At 45.6% G+C, this 24,407-nt stretch overlaps 1 protein-coding gene across 5 annotated transcripts in view; it reads left to right on the top strand.

The window, feature by feature from the left end:
• Positions 1–24,407, top strand: part of TMTC1 (transmembrane O-mannosyltransferase targeting cadherins 1) — a 262,529-nt gene that overhangs the window by 215,530 nt on the left and 22,592 nt on the right. For all 5 annotated transcript variants that reach the window (XR_012647083.1, XR_012647084.1, XM_075006402.1 and 2 more), the window contains 3 exons: positions 762–870; positions 19,878–19,980; positions 22,732–22,867. Coding sequence is in view for 3 of the 5 variants with exons in the window: in XM_075006402.1 (XP_074862503.1) it covers positions 762–870; positions 19,878–19,980; positions 22,732–22,867 (348 nt within the window). In the remaining 2 variants the exon portion in view is untranslated. The remainder of the gene's footprint in view (positions 1–761; positions 871–19,877; positions 19,981–22,731; positions 22,868–24,407) is intronic.

Raw genomic sequence — 24,407 nt, 5'->3', positions numbered from 1 at the left:
TGCAGGTGCCAAGGTACAGACTTCCCATGTATCCAATAACTTCTGTTCTCTTCCCCTCCTGCTGACAGAGAGGCTATAGAATTCTGTATTGCCATGGGAGATTCTGGTTACATAGACCAGTGTTTCTCAACCAAGGGTATGTGTACCCCTGGGGGTACACCGAGGTCTTCCGGGGGTACATTAACTCATCTAGATATTTGCTTAGTTTTACAACAGACTACATAAAAACACCAGTAAAGTCAGTACAGTCTAAAAGTTCATTCAGCCAGTGACTTGTTTCTACTGTTTCATATGCCTTATGCTGAAATATAAGTACAATATTTCTATTCCAATTTGATAACAAGAGGTAGAAAGTCAGCAGGTTTTTCAGGAGTAGTCTTTTGTGATATTTTTGAATGTTTTTATAAGTATTTTTTAAGTGAGGTGTAACTTGGTGGTATGCAAAACAAATCCGACTCCTGCAAAGGGAACAGTAATCTGGAAAGGTTGAATGGCACTTGTTTCAAGACCTCAGATTACCTTAGGACCATGTTTCTCAACTGAAAGGCATCTGGGGGTCGTTATTTTTTAAAGGGTACTTTACAAAAAAAAAAAAAAGATAGAGAAACACTAACACAGACAGTGGCTAGAAGGCCAGAGTTGTTTATTTAGTCTATGTTGGAGAGAACAAGACAGGGACTTCCCAGTCTCAGTCAAATGTTTAATCAATAGGTGACCTCAACCTGTTGTTAAGAGAACTTGTTTTCTTTTACGATGTGCAGGTCCCAAGGGAAGAAAGAAGAAGCTGTGGTCTTATTGAGAGATTCCATTAAATATGGTCCAGAGTTTGCAGATGCTTACTCAAGCCTTGCGTCACTCTTGGCTGAACAGGTAACCAGTAACTTTTAGACTCAAGTAGTTCATTCCTTTTATGCATGATGCATTGATGTTACCTTTTGATATGTCTAGCTCTGATCTGACTACAGTAAAGACTCCTTGGCTTGTTTATCCCAACATCCTGTCTTCTAATGGTGGTTAATGCCAGATGTGTCAAAGGGCGAGAATAGAACGGGACAATTTCAAGTGACCCATTCTCTGTCATTCTGTCACAGACTCTGGCACCTGAAGTTTTAGGGACATCCAGAGCACTGGGTTTCATTCCTGACCTATCCTGTCCTTATCATATATCTATTTAAAAATGTAATTCTTGAATATCTAGGTATGGCAGTTGGTGTATTCTATAACCAATTGCTAAAGTACAGCAAACCCACTTTGGGATAGTAATTTGACTGAGCTGATTTAAGATTATGTTAGTACAGTGTGAACTTGTTTAATGTAATCTGAAAGCTTTACGGGTTTTTGAAGCTATAGAAAAATCATGGTCTATTTCATAGTGCACTTAGTGCGTAAGAATAAGCAAACTATGTAATACATTGCATACCAAAATACACTGCTTAAAAGAACATTATTGAGGTTGCAAAGATAAACACTCAAAAGCTCAGAAGTGCCAGAATGAAGGTTGCTGGCCTTAATTCAGTTCCTCTTCTTCATCTACATTATGATTCAGTCTTTAATTATGTGATAACGTGCTGTTTTTAAACGAGATCCCTGCCTCCCTCAGTACACAGGGTGGATGTTCCTCACTTAACGTGCAGCTGTTCAGTGTTTTGTCTTCTCCTCAATGTGTGGTCTAAGGCCTGTTTTTGAACATTGTTCAAGCCCTGTTCTGAAGACAAAATTAATTTTCTCCTGTGCCTTCCTACTGTGCTCATCACAGTATGGCTGCAGGTTGCCCACCATTGATCTAAAGACATAAAGGGTAAAAAGAAAATATTTTTCCGATACATTAGAAGCAAGAGGAGGACCAAGGACAGGGTAGGCCCGTTACTCAGCTTAGGGACTGGGGAGAACAATAACAGAAAATGTGGAAATGGGAGAGTTGCTAAATGACTGCTTTTATCAAAAAGTTTAGTAACAGTTGGAATGAATACCAGTGAAAATGAGGTAGGATCAGAGGCTAAAATAGGGAAAAGAAAAGTTAAACGTTACATAGACAAGTTAGTTGTTTTCAAGTCACCAGGCCCTGAAGAAATCCATACCAGAACACTCAAGAATCTGACTGAGGTGATATCTGAACCATTAGTGATTATCTTTGAAAAGCCATGTAAGATGGGAGAGATTCCAGAGGACTGGAAAATACAAATATACTGCCAATTGTGACAAGGTAAGGCTGGGAGGGGGTAAGAACGTGAGGGAAAAATAGGGCAGGAAAACAAGCAGGGTGTGAGCAGCTGGGGAGGAAGATTCCCTGGGTCAATTGGGGCCAGCTGGTTCCACTTAAGCCTGCTTTTCAAAGAACCCTTGCCCAGTAGGCAGGGGGAAAGAGAGGAGGAGAGAGCTGGAGGAGAGGACAGAAGAGGACAGGAGCAAAGCAAAGCAAAGCAAAGCAAGCGTTTTAGAGGGACCAAAAGAAGAAGAGGAGTGCTCAGCCACAAGGGGCTAAAGCCCCTGCCCAGGAGGCCTGGGATTTGGAGTAAGGCCATGCAGGCTGAATCCACAGGAGGAGCCAAACCAGGAGGGGGAATGGGCTGCAGCTGCTGCTGCTGCTAGTACCACTGCCACTACCTGGAGGAGGTACATGGGGGGAGGGAGGAATTGTCTGGGGAAGTGGCCCAGGGAAGAGCTGTGGTGTTCATAACAAGGGGAGCCCTCCCCCACCACCAGCAGCCACACAGGGTCCCTGGGCTGGAACCCGGAACGAGTGGATGGGGCCCGGGTTCCCCCCAGACCACCATCTTCCCCCTTCCCCCTCCTCATGAAGGGCAACGGTGTCTGGGCCAGGGGAGAGTGGACTAAATAGAGCCCAGGACCCTGGCCAGCCTTGCCACACAATCTATAAAAAGAGAATTAAGATCATCTTGGGGAATAACATACCAGATAACTTAATGTCATTATCTGGTAAAATAGTGGAGAAAATAATAAAACAATTAATTTGCAAACATCTAGGAGGTAATATAGTGATAAGTAACAGTCAGCATGGATTTGTCAAGAATATAATGTGTCATAGAATCATAGAACATTAAAACTGGAAGGGACTTTGAGAGCTCATCAAGTCCAGTCCTCTGCCCTCATGGCAGGACTAAGTACCAAATATCAAACCAAACTAATAGCTTTGAAAGGGTAACATGTCTTGTGGACAGGGTCAAGTAGTAGATGTAGTAAAGCTGGACTTTAGAAAGGGTTTTATACTGTCTTACATGACCATCTCAGTAACAATCTAAAGAAATACAATATAGACAGAGCTCCTATAAGGTGGGTCCATAATTGGTTAGAAAAACATTCTCAGCGAGCGGTTATTAACTACTCATAATCAACGTGGGAGGCTACGTCAAGTAGGGTCCCACAGGGGTCGGTTCTAGATCCCAGTCTTTTCAGTGTCTTCATAAATGATTGAAACAGTGACATAGAGAGTACGCCTCAACTTTGCAGAAGGTTCCATGCTGAGAAGGATTGCAAATGCTTTGGAGGGTAGAATTAAAACTCAAAATGACCTGAATTTGAGAAATGATTTAAGGATGAATTTAGGATGAAATTCAAAAAGGAGAAATGCAAAATACTCCATTTCAGAAGGGATAATCAGTTGCACACATACAAAAAGGGAAATTAATACCTAGGAAGGTGTATTACAGAAAGGCATCTGGGGATCATAGTCATCACAAATGGAATATGAGTGAAAGAGTGTAACATTTGTGGGGGAAAAAAAGGCAAACATGATTCTAAAAGTATTAGCAGGAGAGTTGTAGGAAAGACATGACGAGTAATTCTTCAGCTCCATGCTGATGAGGCCTCAACTGAAATATTGTGTCTAGTTCTGGATACTATTTTTCGGAAGAAGATGTGCACAATTTGGCAAAAATCCAGAGAAAAGAAACAATGATTGAAAGTCTAAAAATGAGTGATCAGGAAGATTGAAAAAAAATTGGTTTGTTTAGTCTGGAGAAGAGATGATCTGAGGGTGGGGGCTAAAAGTACATGAAAGATTTTTACAAGAAGCAGGGGAGAAAAATTGTTCTTCTTCGAGTGTCCCCGTGGGTGCTCCACATTAGGCGTCAGGCTCGCCCCGGCACCGCAGGTTGGATCTTCCAAGCAGTTTCTGCCAGACCGTGCATGCGCCAGTGTGCGCCGCTCCCTTGCGCGCTCCCGGCCACGTGCGCGATCCGGTCCCCGCCAGTTCCTCTTTAACCGCCATCGGCTGCAGATGGAATCCACTCAGGCTACGGCCAGAGTTAGCGTATTTAACGTTTTTAATTGTTTTAAAGTTTCTTCAGTCTTAGATTAAGTTAGTCGTCTGTTGTTTTCAAAAAAAAAAAAACAAAGAAAGGAAAGGAATTCAAAGCTTCCAATCCGAGTAACAAGCGGAGCACCGGAGGCCAGGAGCCTAGGGCCATTAGCCCTCCTGCCGCGGCAGGCTTTATCTGAGAGGGGAACAAGCACAGAGAAGGTGCTAAATACCCTATTAACAACTCAAAGACTCACCACAATGTCCTCTTCAGGATTCAAGTATGAGTCGTGTCGCGAGGCGATGCCAGCGTCTGATGGGCACAGTCAGTGCATAAGGTGCTTGGGGGAATCCCATGTCACTCAGAAATGTTCCTTCTGCGCCAAGTTAACAGCCAGAGCAAGGAAGGACAGGGAAATGCGGCTGAAAACGCTGCTGTTCGACAAGGCCCTCTAGCCAGACGTGCCGGAGCGGCCGCAGCAGGAGGGACCCTCCGGGGCCCATAAAAGGAAAGCCGCGTGCCTAACCCCATCAGCGCAAAAATGGAGGAAAATCTCCCCAACCCGATCCCTGCCGGCAGCAACAGCGAGCGGGACGGGTGGAGCGCACAGCCCCCAGCCGCAGCTACAGCTGATCGGCGGCAGTGCGGAGACGCACGTGGCAGAGGTTCAGCCTCCGATGATCAAACAGCCACTCCACACTGCGGGCAGGGCAGCGGCCAAGCAAGCGCCGGAACCAGCGGCACCGCAAACAGCGGCACCGACCCCCGGGGAACCGGCGGCGCAGAGCGCACAGGCACGCGGCCTGCAGGCACCGGGGGAGACCGCCCTTGCTGCACCACTGAGGAGCGTGCTGAGCGCAGTGCAGACTACGGGGCCAAGATCCCCGATGCGTCAGGGGGCGGAGCCACCCCCACAGGGGAGGGGAAAGGCAGCACAGAAAACACAGCACCGCAGTCCCTCTCCATACAGGGCTGCAGAGCTGCTTTCTCTGAGCCCTCCGCTCGTGCTGCGGACTCCAACGAGAAGGCAGGGGTCACCCCTAGCCTATCTGGAGCCCCCATCTCCATTTCTACAGCCAGCCTCCCCATGGCTTGGACCACCTTCGCCCTTCTTGGGCTTCGAGCCACTTGAGTACTATCACAAATCGGTCTCTCCAGCGTCCCAGGTCTCCAGAAGATCTCGCTCCCCCAGACGTAGGGGGTATGCACCAAGGGAGTGGTCCAGGTCACCATCCCAGGAGCAGTGCCCGTGTTGCCATGGTCGCCCCTATCATGCGGGGCATAGACACCATAGGCATACTACCAGGGACAGATCCCCACAGACGGTTCTGTATCCCCGAGGGGAATCGCGAATGGGGACAGAGACTCAGATATCTCAGGGGGAGTTGGTTCTGGAACCCCGGGATTTTCCCTTGCAAGCTTCTAGCGAGCAGATGTACCACCGTCAACAGGACCCGGAGGGGTCCAGAGAGGTGTACCCTCGCGGTTCCTCGTTGTCCTCCCCGGATGAGGCTACGGCCCCGGGGGACGTCCATCCTCTGGACAATCTCGAACAGTTCCAAGAGCTGTTTAAAAGGGTGGCCTTCACGCAAGGCGTCCAGACAGCAGAGGTGCAAGAGAAGCACCATAAGCTCCTTAAAAATCTGAGACCTCCGGCCTCCTCTAAAATAGCCATACCGCTTGATGAAGCAATCTTGGAGTCCACCACCACGATATGGCAGACCCCTGTGACTATTCCGCCTGTCCACAAGAGAGCAGACAAGAAATACTTCGTGCCGGCGAAGGGCATGGAGTTCCTGTTCAGCCACCCACAACCAAATTCTCTGGTGGTAGGATCATCTCAACAGAGATCAAAAACATCTCAGTTCAAAACAGGGGGAACAGACAAAGATGCCAAGAAACTAGAGCTGTTCGGCAGAAAGGTCTACTCCTCCTCCACCCTACTGTTGAGAATGGCGAATTACGCAGCGCATCTAGTGAACCACAGTTTCGACAACTACTCTAGGTTAACCTCCCTCATGGACTCGCTTCCAGAGGACAAGAAGCCGGTGCTCAAGGCTATCGTGCAAGAAGGCTACGCGGCCTCGAGGACGGGAGTTCAGATCGCCCTAGTCGTAGCGGATACAGCAGCACGCTCAACAGCTATGGCAGTGGTCATGAGCAGGGAGTCCTGGCTCCAGACTTCGGGTATCCCGAGGGATCTGCAGGCGAAGATCGTTGATCTCCCCTTTGACACGCAGAAGCTGTTTGCAGTATCAACCACAGCGTCCCCAGTACCACAGGGGCTACAAGCAAGGGCGACATCAACAGCACCAACAGTACAGAACTCCCAGGTGACGTTCTCAACAGAGCCGTGTGTCCTCAGGGCAGGGCCAAAGGCCACAAGTTTGACACACAGATCGAGGGCTGCAGTATCGCTACCATCGCGCAATGTCATCCGAAGCTACTGTTCCACCATTGCCTCTGACCATTCTACGACCAGTGGCAAAAGATCACCACAGACAAATGCGTACTGGAGATCATGGCCACGGGTTACATGATTCTCTTCCAGTCGTTCCCACCGCCACGACGTCCACCCAGACCCCACCTAAAGGACGCCTCCCACGAAGCGAGACTCAAGCAGGAGGTAGGCCATCTTATGCTTATAGGGGCAGTGGAAAGAGTGCCGGAGCAACTCCGAGGGAAAGGGTTCTACTCAAGATACTTCCTCACACAGAAAAAGACAGGAGGCTGGAGGCCCAGCCTAGATCTTCGAGGCCTCAACCGGTACTTGCGCAAGCAACGCTTTCGGATGATCACAGTCGCCTCTATACTTACGGCACTGGACGATGGAGATTGGTTCGCAGCCGTCGACTTACAAGACGCGTATTTCCACATAACTATTCACCCGGCTCACAGGCGTTTTCTCCGGGTTATGGTAGGCAAAGAACATTTTCAGTACAAGGTTCTGCCGTTTGGCCTCTCCTCGGCCCCCAGAGTCTTCACCAAGACCTTGGCAGTAGTGTCAGCCTACCTGCACAGAGAGGGGGTGTTTATATTCCCATATCTGAAAAAAAAAAAAAAAAAAAGACTGCCTACTGAAAGGGGCCTCGAAGGAGGAGGTACTTCGCATGATATGCGTCACAGCAGACACGTTCTCTTCGCTGGGCCTGGTCATCAATCTGGCAAAATCAAAGATAGACCCCGCACAGGACATAGAGTTCATAGGGGCACGTATAAATTCCATCACAGCAAGGGTTTATCTACCAGATGCCCACTTTCGCGGCATTGGTTCCCTCGTGCAAGTCATCACCTTCAGCCCTACGGTGCCGGTTCTGACATGCTTACAGCTGCTGGGCCACATGGCAGCAGCAACGTTTGTGGTACAGAATGCCCGATTGCATAGGCGCAGCATGCAGCACTGGCTGGCGAGCGTCTACAAACCGGCAGCACACACTGTCCACAGGGTGGTGTCGCCCACGACAGAGGTGCGCAGATCCCTGCAATGGTGGGTAAACCCCAAGAACATGCTAACAGGGGTGCCCTTTCACCAACCACAAATATCTGTTTTTCTCACTACCGACGCCTCCCACATAGGGTGGGGAGCACACATGGGCGAAAAGGTGACGCAAAGACTGTGGTCCTCCACGGAACAGTCACTGCACATAAATATACTGGAGCTCAGAGCCGTGTTCAACGCCTGCAAACACTTTCAAGACCATATACAAGGCAAGTAGTTGGGATCAGTACAGACAATACCTCCACCATGTTTTATATAAATCGGCAAGGAGGAGCTCGGTCCCGTGCCTTATGTGCGGAAGCAGTCCGATTGTGGAACTGGTGCATCGCCAACAATATAACCTTGAAAGCCTCGTATTTACCAGGCGCTCACAATGTGAAGGCAGACCAGCTGAGCAGGCGCTTCACACTCACACACGAGTGGCAGATCCGTTCCGATCTGCTACGACCGATTTTTCACGCATGGGGTTTTTACCCAGGTAGACCTGTTTGCCACTCAACACAACAAGAAGTGCCCACAATGCTGCTCCAGGGCAGGACTGGGACGGGGGTCCCTGGGGGATGCATTCGTGATCTTGTGGAGGGGCCCCCTGCTCTACGCCTTTACTCCCACAGTGCTTATCCACAAAGTCTTGCAGAAAGCCAGGAGAGAGAGAGCCCGAATGATCCTAGTAGTCCCAACGTGGGATCGACAGCAATGGTTCCCCTTACTCCTGCGCATGTCGGACCGTCCACCGATGCCCCTCCCGGTGGCGCTGGATCTGCTCACGCAGCCCAGGGGTCCATAGTGCATCCACACCCCCGAGGCCTGCGACTGCAAGCATGGTTAATCCATGGCTCAGCTCCCTAGAGAGCACGCATACGGAGGGAGTGCAACAAGTCCTAGAAAGTAGCAGGAGGACTTCCACCAGGAAGCCCTATAAGCAAAAATGGACTCGATTCACTGCATGGTGTTCTACCAAGCAATTAGCCCCCCTTGCTGCGCATATACCTGTAATACTAGAGTATTTACTGGACCTCAAGAGAGGCGGACTCTCCCTATCCTCGTTGAAGGGTCCACCTTGCCGCTATATCGGCTTTCAGACATGAAGAGGAAGGGCACACAGTGTTTGCCCATCCCATGGTTACCAGGTTCCTCAAAGGGCTGGTAAACCTATACCCACCTCGGAAACTGCTTCCACCTTCGTGGAGCTTGGACCTGGTGCTTAATGCGCTAACGGGACCACCATTTGAACCCTTAGCCACGGTTTCCCTCCGTCTCCTTACGATAAAGACGACCTTCCTTCTTGCAATCACGTCAGCTCGCACGGTGAGCAAACTTGCGGCAGTCATGGCAACGCCACCCTGCATAGTAATTTCCAAGGAGGCGGTAACCTTACGGCTGCATCCAGCCTTTGTTCCCAAAGTTTCTTCAGAGTTTCATATTAATGAACCTATAGTTTTACCCTCGTTATCCAAAGCCTCATAACTCCAACAAAGAGGCGCGCCTACACCTCCTGGACGTGAGGAGGGCGCTGGCTTTCTATATAGACAGGACTAAGTCCTTCCGGAAAACGGATAGACTCCTAGTCTCTCTCGCTCCCAAATCAAAAGGAGAAGGTCTCTCTTCGCAGAGAATCTCGAAGCACATCGTATCCTGCATAAAAATGTGCTACGAACTCAAAAAGACTCCTTTACTGGCCACGCCCAGGGCTCACTCCACTAGGGCGGTGGCGGCATCAACAGCCTTTTTCAAGGGCGTTGCGCTAAAAGACATTTGCAGAGCGGCGACCTGGTCATCCTATGACACCTTCGCCAAGCACTACGCCCTTCACAGGGTATTCCAAGAGGATACCCAGCTCTCAACAGCGGTCCTCTCAGGGACAAGCTACACATGATCCGATTACCCACCTCCTATTTTGGGTTACTGCTGGGTAGTCACCTAACGTGGAGCACCCACGGGGACACTCAAAGAAGAAAGAGAAGTTACTCACCGTAGTAACGGTGGTTCTTCGAGATGTGTCCCCGTGGGTGCTCCACCACCCGCCCATCCTCCCTGCTTCAGATCCCTGTTTAGTGTTTTGCAGGAGCATCCGAGGTGGTTGGTCAAGGAACTGGCAGGGACCGGATCGCGCACATGGCCGGGAGCGCGCATGGAGCGGCGCGCACCGGCGCATGTGCGGTCCGGCAGAAACTGCTTGGAAGATCCGACCTGCAGCGCCAGGGCGAGCCCGACACCTAATGTGGAGCACCCACGGGGACACATCTCGAAGAACCACCGTTACTACAGTGAGTAACTTCTCTTTCTCTTTAATCTCTGAGGATAATGTCAAGAACCATATAGTAAAATTGCCTCAAGGATGGTTTAAGTTGGACATGAGGGAAAATGTCCTGTCAAGGTAGCTAAGCACTGGAAAAAATTGCTATGGGAGGTTGTGAAATCCATCATTAGAGATTTTTAATGCGATAGACAAACACCTGTCAAGGATGGTCTAGATAATACTTAGTCCTGTCATGATCTTAGGGCACTGGACTAGATGATCGCTCCAGGTTCCTTCCAGTCCTATGATTCTATGCTAATGCTGGTTTTCAATCAGAAGTACTGGTGATAGGATGTCAGGACAATGGAATTACATAGTCTTGCAAGGCCATGTGTTCAAAGGAAATGTCCTTAGCTGTAGCTCTTTTGATTTAAAAATGCTAAGTCTGCTAATAATTGATCTACTACACACAGTTTTTCCATCCCCTTATAGTTTTCCCACATGGTAACAACTTCCTTTAGCATTTTAACACCTCCGCATTTCAAACCACACAAGATTAATAGCTGACTCTGCTGCTGTCATACTGCAAACCACTTGGACAAACAGACATGTTGACTTCCCTGGGACCGCTCATGCAAGTAAGCGCTATTCCATATGATTAAGGGCTGCAGAGTTAGACCCTAAATGCACAAAGCTCCTTGAGGAATACATTACAGGAAATTATGCCAGCATTACCCTGATGATATATATGTTGGGAAGGAGAAGTGAGATCTCATTTTTCAGTTATAGTCTGACTTCTTCCTTTTCAAGACATGTATTATTTGCAGTTCTTAAAAGGCCTTAAGTTCATGGCCTTTGTTTTATCCCTTTGGAGCATAATTTGGATCATACATTTTTGCATTGTTGAACACTTTTAAGACACAATATAGAAAACTTACCCAGTAACAATTTTTTAAAGAACTGTGTGTAGCTATGGGAGAGGGACAGGACCAGCTTTAGCACAAGGTGAACAGGGCAGTTGCCTTGGACCCTGTGCCTGCAGGGCCCTGCACTCCAATTGAAGATAGCATCGTCTGCCCATCAGCCAGGCCCCGCAGACAGCATGCCGCCTTGGGCTCTGCAAACACTCTGGCTGGGACTGAGGAGCAAGCGTTACGAGAATTTAATGGGACACAGGTGTGAAAACGGGGGGGGTTTGCTAGAAGTTGCACATTTAATTAGCTGTCATGAAGTGATCATATCTATAAGAAACTGCTGTTTCTGAGATTGCATGGGATAGATGAAGAAGGAGAGAGCAGGTGGAAGTGACATGATGAGATCGCATCTTCATTGCCTTGATCCTCCACAGGATGTTCCCCAATAATTTAAGAGGTATGAATTTGAAATAAGGCGTAAAGTGCCTTTGCTCTGGTGGCTGTAAAAGAGGTTCATAAGAAGAAAGTCTCATGCTTAAGGGAATTACTACAGGCTCCTGTAATTCCATGTCTTCCAGTTCCTTACAAGATGGTTCTCAGACCAGAACAGGCTCAATAAGAGAACACTTTACAACACAGGGTTTCACTTGGTCAAAACTTCCAATGTTCCTTTTGGGGTTTTGGAGCCAAGCTACTCCTCCTACTGGGAGCCCAACTTCTCTCTCCACTTGATCTCAGCTGTGGCTTATTGTTTGTGCTGCGATAATATGTTGCCATGGAAATAGTTGTGATATCAGAAGTTCACAAGTATACAGTGATGCAACTCTACTGCCTTCACTGGCATTTGTCCTGATTTACTCTGACTGCAGGGTTGCCAATTTTCCTGGTTTTATCCTGTGACTCATGATATTTGTATTTCTTCTTCAAATTTCATCTTCATCAAATTGTATTGTGAGGATCTCAGCTTTTCTCTTTTTTACAAAGACATTTCTAGCTCCTGTGAAGAAAAAAAGAAAGAAGAGAAAAGCCTGATTGCATCCTGAAGGCTAAGAAAGCAAATACAAAGCTCCCAGGAATTTTATTTTTTAAAAATGTTGACAAATGTATCAGTTTTCTGAATCTTGGGGTCCGCCCTGTGATTTTTGAAGAGTTGGGGTTCACGATACTAAGTGCAATAGGACAAGGAGGCTCTTGTGACTGTACTACAGTACCTTTTCAGAGAGGAAAATTTGCCTTTTTGGTGAAAAGCGAGTAGGAGTTTGGAACAGATGCCATATGCACAAATATTAAAAAGGCTGGGTCTTTACGACTTAGGAAAGAGGAGACTAAGGGGAGATATGATTGAGGTCTATAAAATCAGGGTTCAAAAAAGAGCTAGATAAATTTATGGAAATTAGGTCCATCTATGGCTATTAGCCAGGATGGTTAGCAATGGTGTCCCTAGCCTCTGTTTATCAGAGGGTGGAAATGGATGACAAGAGGGGGATCATGCAATGATTACCTGTTCTGTGCACTCCCTCTGGGGCATCTGGCATTGGCCACTGTCAGAAGACAGGATACTGGGCTAGATGGGCCTTTGGTCTGACTCAGTATGGCCCTTCTTATGTTCTAAGATAGTCTGTGTGGAAGTAAGTGCTGTGTAATGCTCTGGGTATACCCTTCCAGATTCCTGGCCAGGACTTTAGAACTGCCAAAAGCTCTCACCAGAGACTGTGCAGTGAACCCAGCACATGCTGGAACAGGATTCTGAGAGTTGTCTATGCCTTGTGCCACGGATACCTGTGCAGTTCGGACATAACAGCATCCCACAGTCATATATGCCATTGAGTTTGATTGATCTGAAACCCCATTAATCCAGTAACAGAGAGGAAGCCGTGCTAGTCTATACACTATCAAAACAAAAAGCAGTCAAGTAGCACTTTAAAGACTAGCAAAATAGTTTATTAGGTGAGCTTTCGTGGGACAGACCCACTTCTTCAGACCATATCCAGACCAGAACAGACTCAATATTTAAGACACAGAGAACCAAAAACAGTAAGCAAGAAGGACAAATCAGAAAAAGATAATCAAGGTGAGCAAATCAGAGAGTGGAGGGGCGGGGGGGGAGATCAAGAATTAGATTGAGTTAAGTATGCAGACGAGCCCCTATAGTGACTCAGAAAGTTCACATCCTGATTTAAACCGTGTGTTAATGTTCCGAATTTGAATATAAATGTCAGTTCATCCACTTCTCTTTCTACAAAGGAGTGATAATTTCTTTTCAGTAACACGCATACCTTGAGGTCATTGACAGAATGGCCCATTCCATTAAAATGTTGACTAACTGGTTTGTGGATCTGGAGTGTTTTAATGTCTGCTTTGTGCCCGTTGACCCTTTGTCTAAGGGAGTTAGAAGTCTGTCCAATATACAAAGCGTCTGGGCATTGTTGACACATGATGGCATATATGATGTTAGTAGAGGAGCATGAGAAAGTGCCCGTGATTCTGTGAGTAGCCTGATTAGGTCCAGTGATGGTATTTCCAGAGAAGATATGTGGACAAAGCTGGCAGCGGGCTTTGTTCCAGGGAAAGGTTCCAGGACTGGTGTTCCTGGGGTATAGACTGTGGCTGTTAGTAAGGATCCTCATGAGGTTGGGAGGTTGTCTGTAGGAGAGAACAGGCATGTCACCCAGGGCCTTCTGGAGTGTAGCATCCTAATTAAGAATAGGTTGTAGGTCTTTAATAATTCACTGCAGTGGTCTGAGTTGGGGGCTGTAAGTGATGACCAGTGGTGTTCTGTTCTTGGCTTTTTTGGGCTGATCTTGGAGTAGCTGGTTTCTGGGTATGCATCTGGCCCTGTTGATTTGTTTTTTTACTTCTCCTGGTGGGTAATTCAGGTTTATGAATATTTGGTAAAGTTCTTGTAGTTTTTGGTCTCTGTCAGTTGGATCAGAGCAAATGCGATTATACCTAAGAGCTTGACTGTAAACAATAGATCTAGTCACGTGTGCAGGATGGAAACTAGAAGGGTGTAGATGAGTATAGCGATCAGTAGGTTTTCGGTACAGTGTGGTACTGATCAGGCCATCCTTGATTAATACTGTAGTGTCCAGGAAATGTATCTCTTGCATGTTGTAATCGAGGCATAAGTTGATGGTGGGGTGTAGATTGTTAAAGTCTCTGTGCAATTCTTCTAGAGCCTCTGTACCATGGGTCCAAATCATAAAGATGTCATCAATGTATCTTAAGTAGAGGAGTGGTAATCGGGGATGAGAGCTGAGGAATCGTTGTTCCAGGTCAGCCATAAATATATTAGCATATTGTGGGGCCATGCGGGTGCCCATAGCAGTTCCACTAATCTGGAGGTATAAATTGTCCCCAAAATGGAAATGATTGTGTGTGAGAACAAAGTAACAGAGGTCAGACACCAGATTGGCTGTGGTGGCATCAGGGATGGTGTTCCTGATTGCTTGTAATCCGTCTTTATGTGGAATTCCATTAATCCATCATAACATAATGGCTTCTTGTGTTTAAACACAGCTTCTATGTTATCAGTGAAGTCAACAACAAAAAGTTACCTATTCCCCCCTCTAACCCCCCAAAAAATTTATAATCAGCTGAGATAAAAAACAAACTCACAGTTTTGAAGATGGACCTTGTAAAGTCTCCCTCAGGCCTGATTTGCACTAGAAAATTAGATTGGCTTAATTACGTTGGTCAGAGTTATGAAAAATCCACACGCCCTAGCAGCCATGTTAAGCTAAAGGCCTGTGTAGACGGTGCTAGGACAACAGAAGAATTTGATGCTTGGGAGGGGGAGGAAGTGGTTTATATCTGCTGACAGAAGAACCACTCCCTTTGGCCCAGGGAGTATCTATACTGAAGCACTTCAGTGGTGCAGCTTCAATGGTATAGCTGTGCTGCTCTAGCACTTAAAGAGCACACAAGGTATGACACAGGAATTTTGTCCAAAAATTGTCCTTTGTTTTCCTTAAGCACTCCTGGTGCTAAATGTATTCCTTATTTTCCCTGGAAAAATACAAGAGGTGGTAATTCTTTATCGGAATACACAAATGGCCCAAACTGAACCTTTTTAAGAATAACAAGCAGTTCTGCAGCACCTTAGAGACTAACATATTTATTACATTGTGATCTTTCAAGAGTAAGACCCACTTCTTCAGATGACAGGAGCAGATGAATAGAATCCAAGATTTATAGAGGAGGGAGAGAAGGGAAGTTTGTGAATGTCCTGCAGTAAACTTGTATTGTGTTACAAATCATTGTGTGTGTGTGCTGTTCTTAAAACAGGGTTTATAAAAGGGACGGTTTGATGTTATTTATTAAGGACCATCTCGTATTCACATGTGTTGCAGCTCTTGAATTATTGAGTTAGAAAAAAAGGGTTCTTCTTGCTATTTTGGTTGCCAGTCCTGGCCAAAATCAAGCGAGTCTAGTGAACAACCTCTAGGATTCACTGGTGCAACGACTGAGAGCTGAATTTGAAACTGTGCCAAGAAGTAAAAACATTCTGGTTCACTCCTTGATGGGAGTGATGGCCACATCAACACCACTCTCTATTGAAAACCCACTGACTGCTACACTTACCTGCATGCCTCCGGCTTCCATCCAGCACATGCCACACGATCCATCGTTTATAGTCAAGCCCTTAGATACAATTGCATCTGCTCTGATCCTACTGCCAGAGACCGAAAACTTCAAGACCTCTACCAAGCATTTATAAAGCTTAATTACCCACCAAGAGAAATTTAAAAAAAAAAAAAAAACATATTAACAGGGCCAGGCAAATAACCAGATACTCCAAGATAGGCCACAGAAGATCAATAACAGAACACCTCTTGCCATCACCTATAGCCCCCAACTCAAACCCCTGGAATGCATCATTAAAAACCTACAACCTACTATAGACCATGATGCTGTGCTCCCTAAGGCCCTAGGTGACAGGCCTGTCCTCTCCTATAGACAACCTCCTAACCTAAGAAAGATTCTCACTAGCAATCACAGGTAATAGCCATAGTAATACCAGTCCTGGAACTTTTCCTTGCAACAAACCCCACTGCCAACTTAGTCCACATATTTTTTCTGGGGATACCATCACTGGACCTAGCCATGTCAGTTACAAGATCAAGGGCACATTCTCGTGCACTTCCAGCAACATTATATATGCTATTATGTGCAAACAATACCCTGCCACTATGTACATTGGACAGACTGGGCAAAACTTTCTCCAAAGAATAAATGGACACAGAGCAGACATCAGGAAACTCAGTACTCATAAGCCAGTTAGTGAAGACTTCAGTGGAGTAGGCCATTCTGTTAAATACCTGAGAATTTGTGTCCTGGAAGAAAAAGAATTTTAAAACAGATGATAGCGAGAAAGTTGTGAATTGGAATTCGTATTCAAATTTGACACATTAACACATGGTATGAACAGAGACATCAATTAGCTTACGCATTACATAGACTGCTTCCCTTCCTTTGATGCTCATAATTATCTGAGGCAGGTATCAGACAGGTAGCTGTGTTAGTCTGTAGCTTCGGGAACAACAAGTCTTGTGGCAACTCATAGACTAACAGATATTCTGGAGCATAAGCTTTCGTGGGCAAAGACCCACTTCATCAGATGCATGAGTGTGGGGGTGTGGTTTCAGAGGAGTATTTAAAGAGTGGGGTCCCAGAAAAAGGGAGGGCCAGAGCTGACAGGGTTTATTCAGCAAGGTGGAAATGGCCCTGTATCAACAGTGGGTATCAAAAGAGGAAAAAACAAGTCAGATCAGACAGGGGGATATAAGCCATTGTCAGAGTCTAATGGGGAGATCTTAACACCCAGGGCAGAGAAGCTGCCTTTTCAAGCTGCAAGCCACTCCCAGTCTCTGTTTAATCCTTGGTTAATGGAGTCAAATTTGCAAATAAATTGCAGCGCAGAGATTTCTTTCTCCATTTGATATTTGAAATTTCTTTGTTTCAGGACTGTCACCCTTAAATCTGCTACTGAGTGTGCAGGGAGATTGAAGTGTTCCCCCACAGGCTTCTGTACATTACCGTTCCTGATGTCTGATTTATGTCCATTTATTCTTTTACATAGAGACTGTCCAGTTGGGCCAATGTAAATTGCAGTGGGGCATTGCTGGCACGTGATGGCATATATTATATTAGTGGATGTGCAGGTAGAGGAGCCCCTGATGGTATGGTTGATGTTAGGTCCTGTGATGATGTCACTGGTGTAGCTATGTGAGCAGAGGTGGCAGCGAGGACTGTTGCAGGGGCTGGTTCCAGGCCTAGAGCCACTGGTTTGTGATTTGTAGTGGCTGGTGAGGATTTGTTTAAGGTTGGCAGGCTGTCTGTAGGCGAGGACAGGCCTGCCTCCCAAGGTCTGTGAGAGTGACTCCGACAGGACACTTAACATCCCTTATCCCTCTGTCACCTACTTCAGTCCTATGTACTTGATTTGTCAGTTTTTATTGCAAAAAATATATATATTTTGATCCTCTGTACTTATAGATGTCAGTCTGTAGTGGAAATGAGATTGATGTGATGAAGTCGTCCTGTCCCACAAAAGCTCATCACCAAATAAATCATTTTGTTAGTCCTTAAAGTGCTATATTTCTGCTGTTTTGTTTAGTTGGAGTACAGGCTAACACAGCTACCTCTCTGTTACTATCCAAATATTGGGACATTCTTCTGTAAGAAGATACTGCAGCCAACATTCTTCAGTGCTCAACTTGGCACTCTACAATGGCCTCATTCTGAAAAGTCCTGATCATCCAAAATCAGGTCTTGTTATAGTGTGTCAAGCAGGGCACCCAAAATGAATGGTCACTTTCGTGCATCTTGATTTAAAGAACCTTTTAACAAAGCATACTCATTAATTCCCCCACCCCAAAAACAGAAAAATAAAAAGAGAAAGATTTGGACTGAGGGTGGTGCAGTGGATTAATAAATTTTTGCTATTTTAAACTTAGATTCAAGTGCTGGTTGTGAAAATCCCCCTTGATGGTCTCTGCTTCCTGCTGGGAGACAGGCCACAGTTTGTCATTTCAGGGTTTTCCAGATCATTAAGGTGCGTGCAGCAACAGCAACAGAGCTGGGCGTCAGAAATTTGCACAGCATTGGCTCTGACTATTAAAATACCTCCCTTTCACAAGCATTAAATAATACAACCCACAGCAAATGTATGAACTGAGAGAGGAGAGGGAAAAATCCAGTAATTCTTTCAGACTCTTTCTGTAAGAGCAAGCAGGTAATTTTCTCATGTATCTGTGAATTTTCTTGTAAGTGGGAAACTTTATACAGTAAACTTTGATATCCATCAGCCCTGGGACCAGGAGGTTGCTGGATATTCAAATATTCTGGATAATAGAGAGGCGTACCTAGCAATGCATAACACTAAAGACAAACAAGATTAGATATTAAGAAACAAACAAATGTATGCAGAGGACTTTATTTACCAACAACAGTGATATAGTACACTTATACCGTATTTGCTGTATTTATTTGTATTTACTTTCATTATACTGTCCTTGTGTAAATGTAACTAAAATTTACTTATGGTTAAAATTCTGGTTATTTGAGAGTTCCCGATGATAGAATGCCAGATATGAAAGAGTATACTGTAAATGCTGTTTGATCAGAACTGAAGACCTTATTCCCATCATGATGTCTGGCTGCATTCTCATGAAATTCATGCTAGCTAGAATGTGGGTAACAGAGAGCCTTTCGTACTCAGGGTGTCCCCAGAAGCATTACAAAACAGGGAGTTGTTGCCTGACCTTCCAGAAGTGCTCAGCAGACAAAGATTTTATGGAAATCAACATGGAGTTGCAAATACTCCTTCCAGTCATTCAATACTGGCAGGGTTGTGCAAGAGCAGCATGGATTCATCCCTAACAGAGCAGCCTTAGGTTATATCTACCTACACTGCAGAGGCAGCGGTGGTGTAGCCATAGCGCTCGAGATGTGCCACTCTAATGCAGACACTTCCTGGGTCAATGGAAAGGGTTTTACAGTGACTGTAGGCAGTCTGACTCTCCTAGAGGCAGTAGCTAGGTCAATGGACAGCTCTTCCATCAGCCTTGCTGCATCTGAAGTGGGGGTTAGGTTGACCTTACTACACCATACACCTTAAACCAGTGACTGTCAGACTGCAGCTCACAACCTGCAATTGGCTGTTTAATGTGTGCCCAGAAGCAATGTGCAGCCCATGATATTTAAAGCATTGTGATTTAGTTATTAACCAGTCTGTTATTAACCAATCAGGAAGCTTTTACTATGCCTAGGGGGTAGCACTTCTGGTCTATGCCCCTGACGGAGAGGAGGGGCTGCCCCCATACTCATCAGACGTCGCGTGGCACTCAGTGAATGTGAGGGAAGGGGATAATATGGGGGTTGCATGTGCACCCCTGTGGACCTCCCATGCATTGCCTGTAACAGCAGCTCTAGAGGTGGTAGGACAGAGAGTTCAATTGTCAGCCAGACATTCCTTTGCTGCTTCCTTTTCTGGACTGCAGGAACACTCAGAGATTAGGAGGGATGTCCCTGCTTGTCTCCCCACCCCACCCACACGCCTCCATACATGCCCTGACACCAGGGAAACCCCTGGAACTGAGTGAATAACTGATTTTTGGCAACATTTACCAGCAGTTGTTGCATAGTTACCAGAGCTTTCTCCTGTTGTGAATGTCTGGGGAAGTGCAGGTAATTGCTAGAACCCCTCTGAGGTAACAGTTGGCAAATGTTGACTCTGTGGGTGAAATCCTAGCCCCATCAAAGTCAATGGAAAAACTCTCATTGACCTCAATGGGGGACAAGAGTTCACCCTATGTGCACAGCTCCCAGATTATTGAGATGAAGTGACCTCGATTATTACAGTACTGTGTGATGATAACGAGGCATTTCTATGAAGCATCAGTATGCAGCCATTAGTAACAAAACTTGTATCACCACTAATAACACATCTTCCTCTGTTTAAGGAACAATTTAAAGAAGCTCAGGAGGTTTATCAAGCTGGGATAGAGAATTGTCCAGAGAGCTCTGATCTGCATAATAACTATGGTGTGTTCTTAGTTGATACTGGTAAGTGAAATGGAGATAGCAGATTTATGTTGTTGACTGTTTTGCCATCTTGAGTGGGGATCTGGGTTATTTAGTCGTATATTTTTCTAAAGATTGTCCAGGAGTCCCAGAGCAAAGGATGGATTTCAAATAAAATAAATAGACTTTCCCTGCTCTCTTGAGATTAACAAGAGTGCTTGAAGTTTGAAGAGTTTTGTAACAAACACTAATACTGTAAGCAGTGATTCTCGGTGCATTTTGTGCCATATTTGTCTCACCATCCCAGTGCCTGCAGATATGTTCTCAATATTGAGCAATGCTTCATGGAATAGCCTCATGACCCCCATGGGATAGTTTACCCAGAACACATGACCTCTCAGAACCAGACTCCCACGTCACTTTTGTGGCTGTTTGTGGACTCTGCTCAGTGGCAAAGTTGCTCTTCAGCAGTAAGAAGCAGAACACTGCTGTAAAATAAACAAAACTTTGAAACTTCAGGACAAAAACCTCTGACTCTTGTGGGGAGACTGGATTTCTCAGGGGATTGGTAATGGGATAGGGAGCTTTTCACTTCTGTGCTATTCGGGCAAATCCAACCCCCATGGCCCCAGGCAACTCCTGGCATCCACGTAATAAAAAATGGCACCTTCTACTGAGAGTTTGAGAAACAAGGCCAAGTTTTAACAGCCATAGAAACGAAACTACCCTCTTGCTACGAGAGGATACTGAAAACCTGGGTTGAGACACTGGTGAAATACTGCAGGCTAAGCTGGCATAGCTGGTGCCCATTCTGTGCCTCAGGCTCTGGTGTTCTCACATCTCAAAGTTAAAGAGGGTCAGACTGAATTATTATTTGGAAAGCAGTCTTTTGCAGGTCAGGATCTGGCAGGAAGTGGTGTTCATGATTCTGTGGGTGGCATTAGTGCCTCTAGAGTTAGTATGGATCCCTCATTCTTGTAGTATCTTATGGGGCATTGTTCTGCTGCCAGTATAAAACAAAACTGCTGAATAAATGAGGCCAGGAAAGGAACCTTGGTAGTAAGTGCAGAAGTGGAGATTTTAACCTTGTGTCTTGGCAAAATTCAAATTTCTCTTACAGTCCTAAACTGTTGTGTGAAGTTGCCAAGATTCCTCCTTCCATCCTTGAGGTTCCATTTCAATTTAGCATGAATTAATTTCTCTTTGCACTTATTCATTCTGCAAGAGGAAAAGATAACTTGTGCCTGCTCTATTGCCACAGTTCCCCCCTTTACACACAAACACAACTTAAAAAAAAAAGGCTGAATTATGAAACTTTAAAGTTGACATGTAAATAGTCCTGTTGAGGGGCTAAAGAAAACTGGATAATAAAGTTATGAATTTTTGGGAAATGGGTCCTGCACTTACGCAGTGGAAAATTGTGTTAAGTCACAGGATGTGTCTTCCCTGAAAGTTAATTTGGTCAGTCTACACTCAGGTTTACTCCTCTCCATTTAGCCTGCCTTGAGGGAGAGTGGCCCTGCTGCAAATAACACTGGAGCTGGTGAGATGCACTAGTTTGAACTCTAACCTAACTCGTTGTCTGGACAGCCATCAAATTAAAAGCACTTCTGTACTTAAGCTACAGGTTGTTGTATGTGGACGGGCCTCAAATCAGCAGCAACACAAGTAAAACGCAGGTTACCTCTGCAGTGAAGACAAGCTGTCAGTGTGCACCGCAATAAGGAAAGGCACTACTTCCACCTGCGTAAGGCCTAGGCATCAGCTGGCCTGAAAGACTTCAGTTCTCTCCTTAGGCTGTGTTTTAAGTGCTTATGCCACTGTTAACAGTACGACATTTTAAAGGTGGGATTTTCTAAAGCATTCATGGCACATCTGCTCATCAGTTGGGTTAGAGTTAAGCCATCGCTGAATATTTTAGAAACTTCTTTCCTAAAAGGTTATGTGCTCCTCTGGTTTTGAGGTATTTCAAGTGCTTATGAGACTCACTATGGGTAGAACAGAAGAAATAGTTAATATAATTTTTATGTTGGATGCATAGGTAGTTCCTACCTTTTTGTGGCTAAGTTTAGGTTCTGGCCCTTGGGCACTGTGTACTGTTTTGATTCCTGTTTCTTTTTTCCGGCTAAAAATGTAGTTTAATATATTGTTGTTCACTGTGAAATTGTTTGCCGTAAAACATATGAAGGGACAGATCTTTAGCAGCTGCAAATAGACATAGCTTTATCTTTGGTGCTTTACACCAGCTGAGAATCAGGCCCAAGATATACAACATTGTGGAGTTAACATCCACTGAAGTTTTCAAATTTGCATTGCTGGGATGTTGGTGATTTCAACTTTGCCTATGCTAATTTTGTACTTTGTATGTAGAGTGTTGTGTACATAAAGCATGATGAGGTCCTTCTGTATGGAAGGCTATACATAAAATTATTTTAAATACAAGTTCACTCTCCATGGCTAGCTGTCTGGCACCTTTTTCAGGATACAATGAACTTCAGCAATTTTAAGCACAAGGCACAGAAGAATACACAATATTTTGTTTGTATTTGTGTCTGATCTAGTGGATTTCAGAATCCCATTTGTTATTTCATGTGTAGATAGGTAAAATGCAGTGCCACAGTGCCACCCAATGGTTCCTCTGACACGCAGAAATCTGGATTATATTCTACAGTTATTTTCTACCAGTAAATTCTAAGACCTGCAAATAACTATAGTAACTACAGCTGGGGGCTGGGGGGACCACGATGACACAACTTCCAAGAGGCACCAGCCTACAAGCCTTTTGTTTTGCAGGAGCTCCTGAGAGAGCAGTGTTCCACTACCAGCAGGCCATCTGGCTCAGTCCCAACCACTATGTGGCCATGATGAACCTGGGCAGACTCTACCGTTCTCTGGGTGAGAACAAAGAGGCTGAAGCTTGGTACATACGGTAAGTAATAGACATGGGATGGAACTTAGCTGTGCAAAGTGTGGTTGTGACCTTAGGGACTGACAACAAGATTTTTTCCTCTAAGCTGGGGATGTATCAGTTGTAAGCAACAGTGAAGGAGAAAGATCTGGGTGCATGGCATGATCTCAGGATGACTGTGAGCTGTGAATGTGATGTGCCTAGGAAAAAGCTAATGCGGTCATAGGATGCATCAGGTGAAGTACTTCCAAGAGAGATCAAGAAGTGTTATTGCCATTATAACAGGCACCGGTGTGAGCTGCTCTGGAATGCTGTGTGCACTTCGGGTCTCTCATGTTTATGAAAGACAGTTGCAAACGGGAACAGGTGCAGAGAAGGGCTACTAGGTCCATCCAAGGCATGGGAAACTTACTTTGTGAGAGGAGATTTAATTGCCTGGGCTCATTGAGCCTAGTCAAACAAAGGCTGAGGGGAGAGATGATTGTCCTCTATAAAGATATCAAGTGGAAAAGGCCTGGGTGGGAGAAGAGTTCTTTACGGGCTTTTTTTTTTGGTGCAAGTACAAATGGCTATAAACTGACACAAATTAGATGATGGTTTTTAAGCATCGAGAATGAAATTCTAGAGCAACTTTCCAAGGGGAGTGATGGGGACAAACAACCTAACTTGTTTGAATAACAGGCTCATTTATGGTGGGGATGGTATTAGGAGTTTGCCTAAAATGGTACATGGCTCCTCCATGACTGGTATTAGCAAATATCTCCAATGGCAAGAGATAAGACACTAGATGGGAGGGCTCTGAGTTACTACAGAGCAGTCCTTCCCAGCTGTCTGGTGTTGGGTCTCCCCCACATATGGGATCTAACTGATCGTGGTATTTAGGGTCAGGAAGCAATGTCTCCTAGCTGAAAAATTTTAAGCAAAAGGCACAGAAAGCAGAGACCTTGGGGGGATTTTCACCTTCATCTGCAGCATGGGGCTTGTGTCACTTGCCGGTTTGAACTAGATTAAATGGTGGATTGTCTGTATCTTGAAGTCTAATTCAAGATTTGAGGACTTCAGAAACTCAGAGGTTAGGGTCCTACTACAGGAGTGGGTGGGTTAGGCACTGTGTGCTTTGATGTACAGGTCAGACTAGATGTGGGATTGGGAACATTCAGCACATAGCCTGTCACTTTAATCTATTGACTGTCTGCAGGTGCAGTCCCCCTGCAGCTTCCAGTGGCCATGTTTCACCATTCCCGGCCAACAGAAGCTGTGGGAAGTGGCAGCCAGCACATTCTTGTCTTCAAACAAGTCAGGTTGTTTGCCCCCATCACTCCCCTTGGAAGGTTGCTTGAGAATTTCATTCCCCTGATTGTTAAAAGCCTGCATCTAATTTTGGCCAGTTTATATCAATTTACAGCTCCTGGCCATTGGGAGCTGTGCGGGGAAAGGGGGATGGCTGCATTTGGTCAATATGAGCCAAATGTCTCCTGGCCCACCAGTGGATTAAATGACAAGCTGTATGATGAAGGTTACTGATCCCTAGATGAATACAATGATCCATTCTGGCCTTAAA

This window comes from Carettochelys insculpta, chromosome 1 (assembly GCF_033958435.1).
Source record: "Carettochelys insculpta isolate YL-2023 chromosome 1, ASM3395843v1, whole genome shotgun sequence".
Classification (NCBI taxonomy): Eukaryota; Metazoa; Chordata; order Testudines; family Carettochelyidae; genus Carettochelys; species Carettochelys insculpta.
This window is presented reverse-complemented; position numbering and strand designations above follow the sequence as displayed.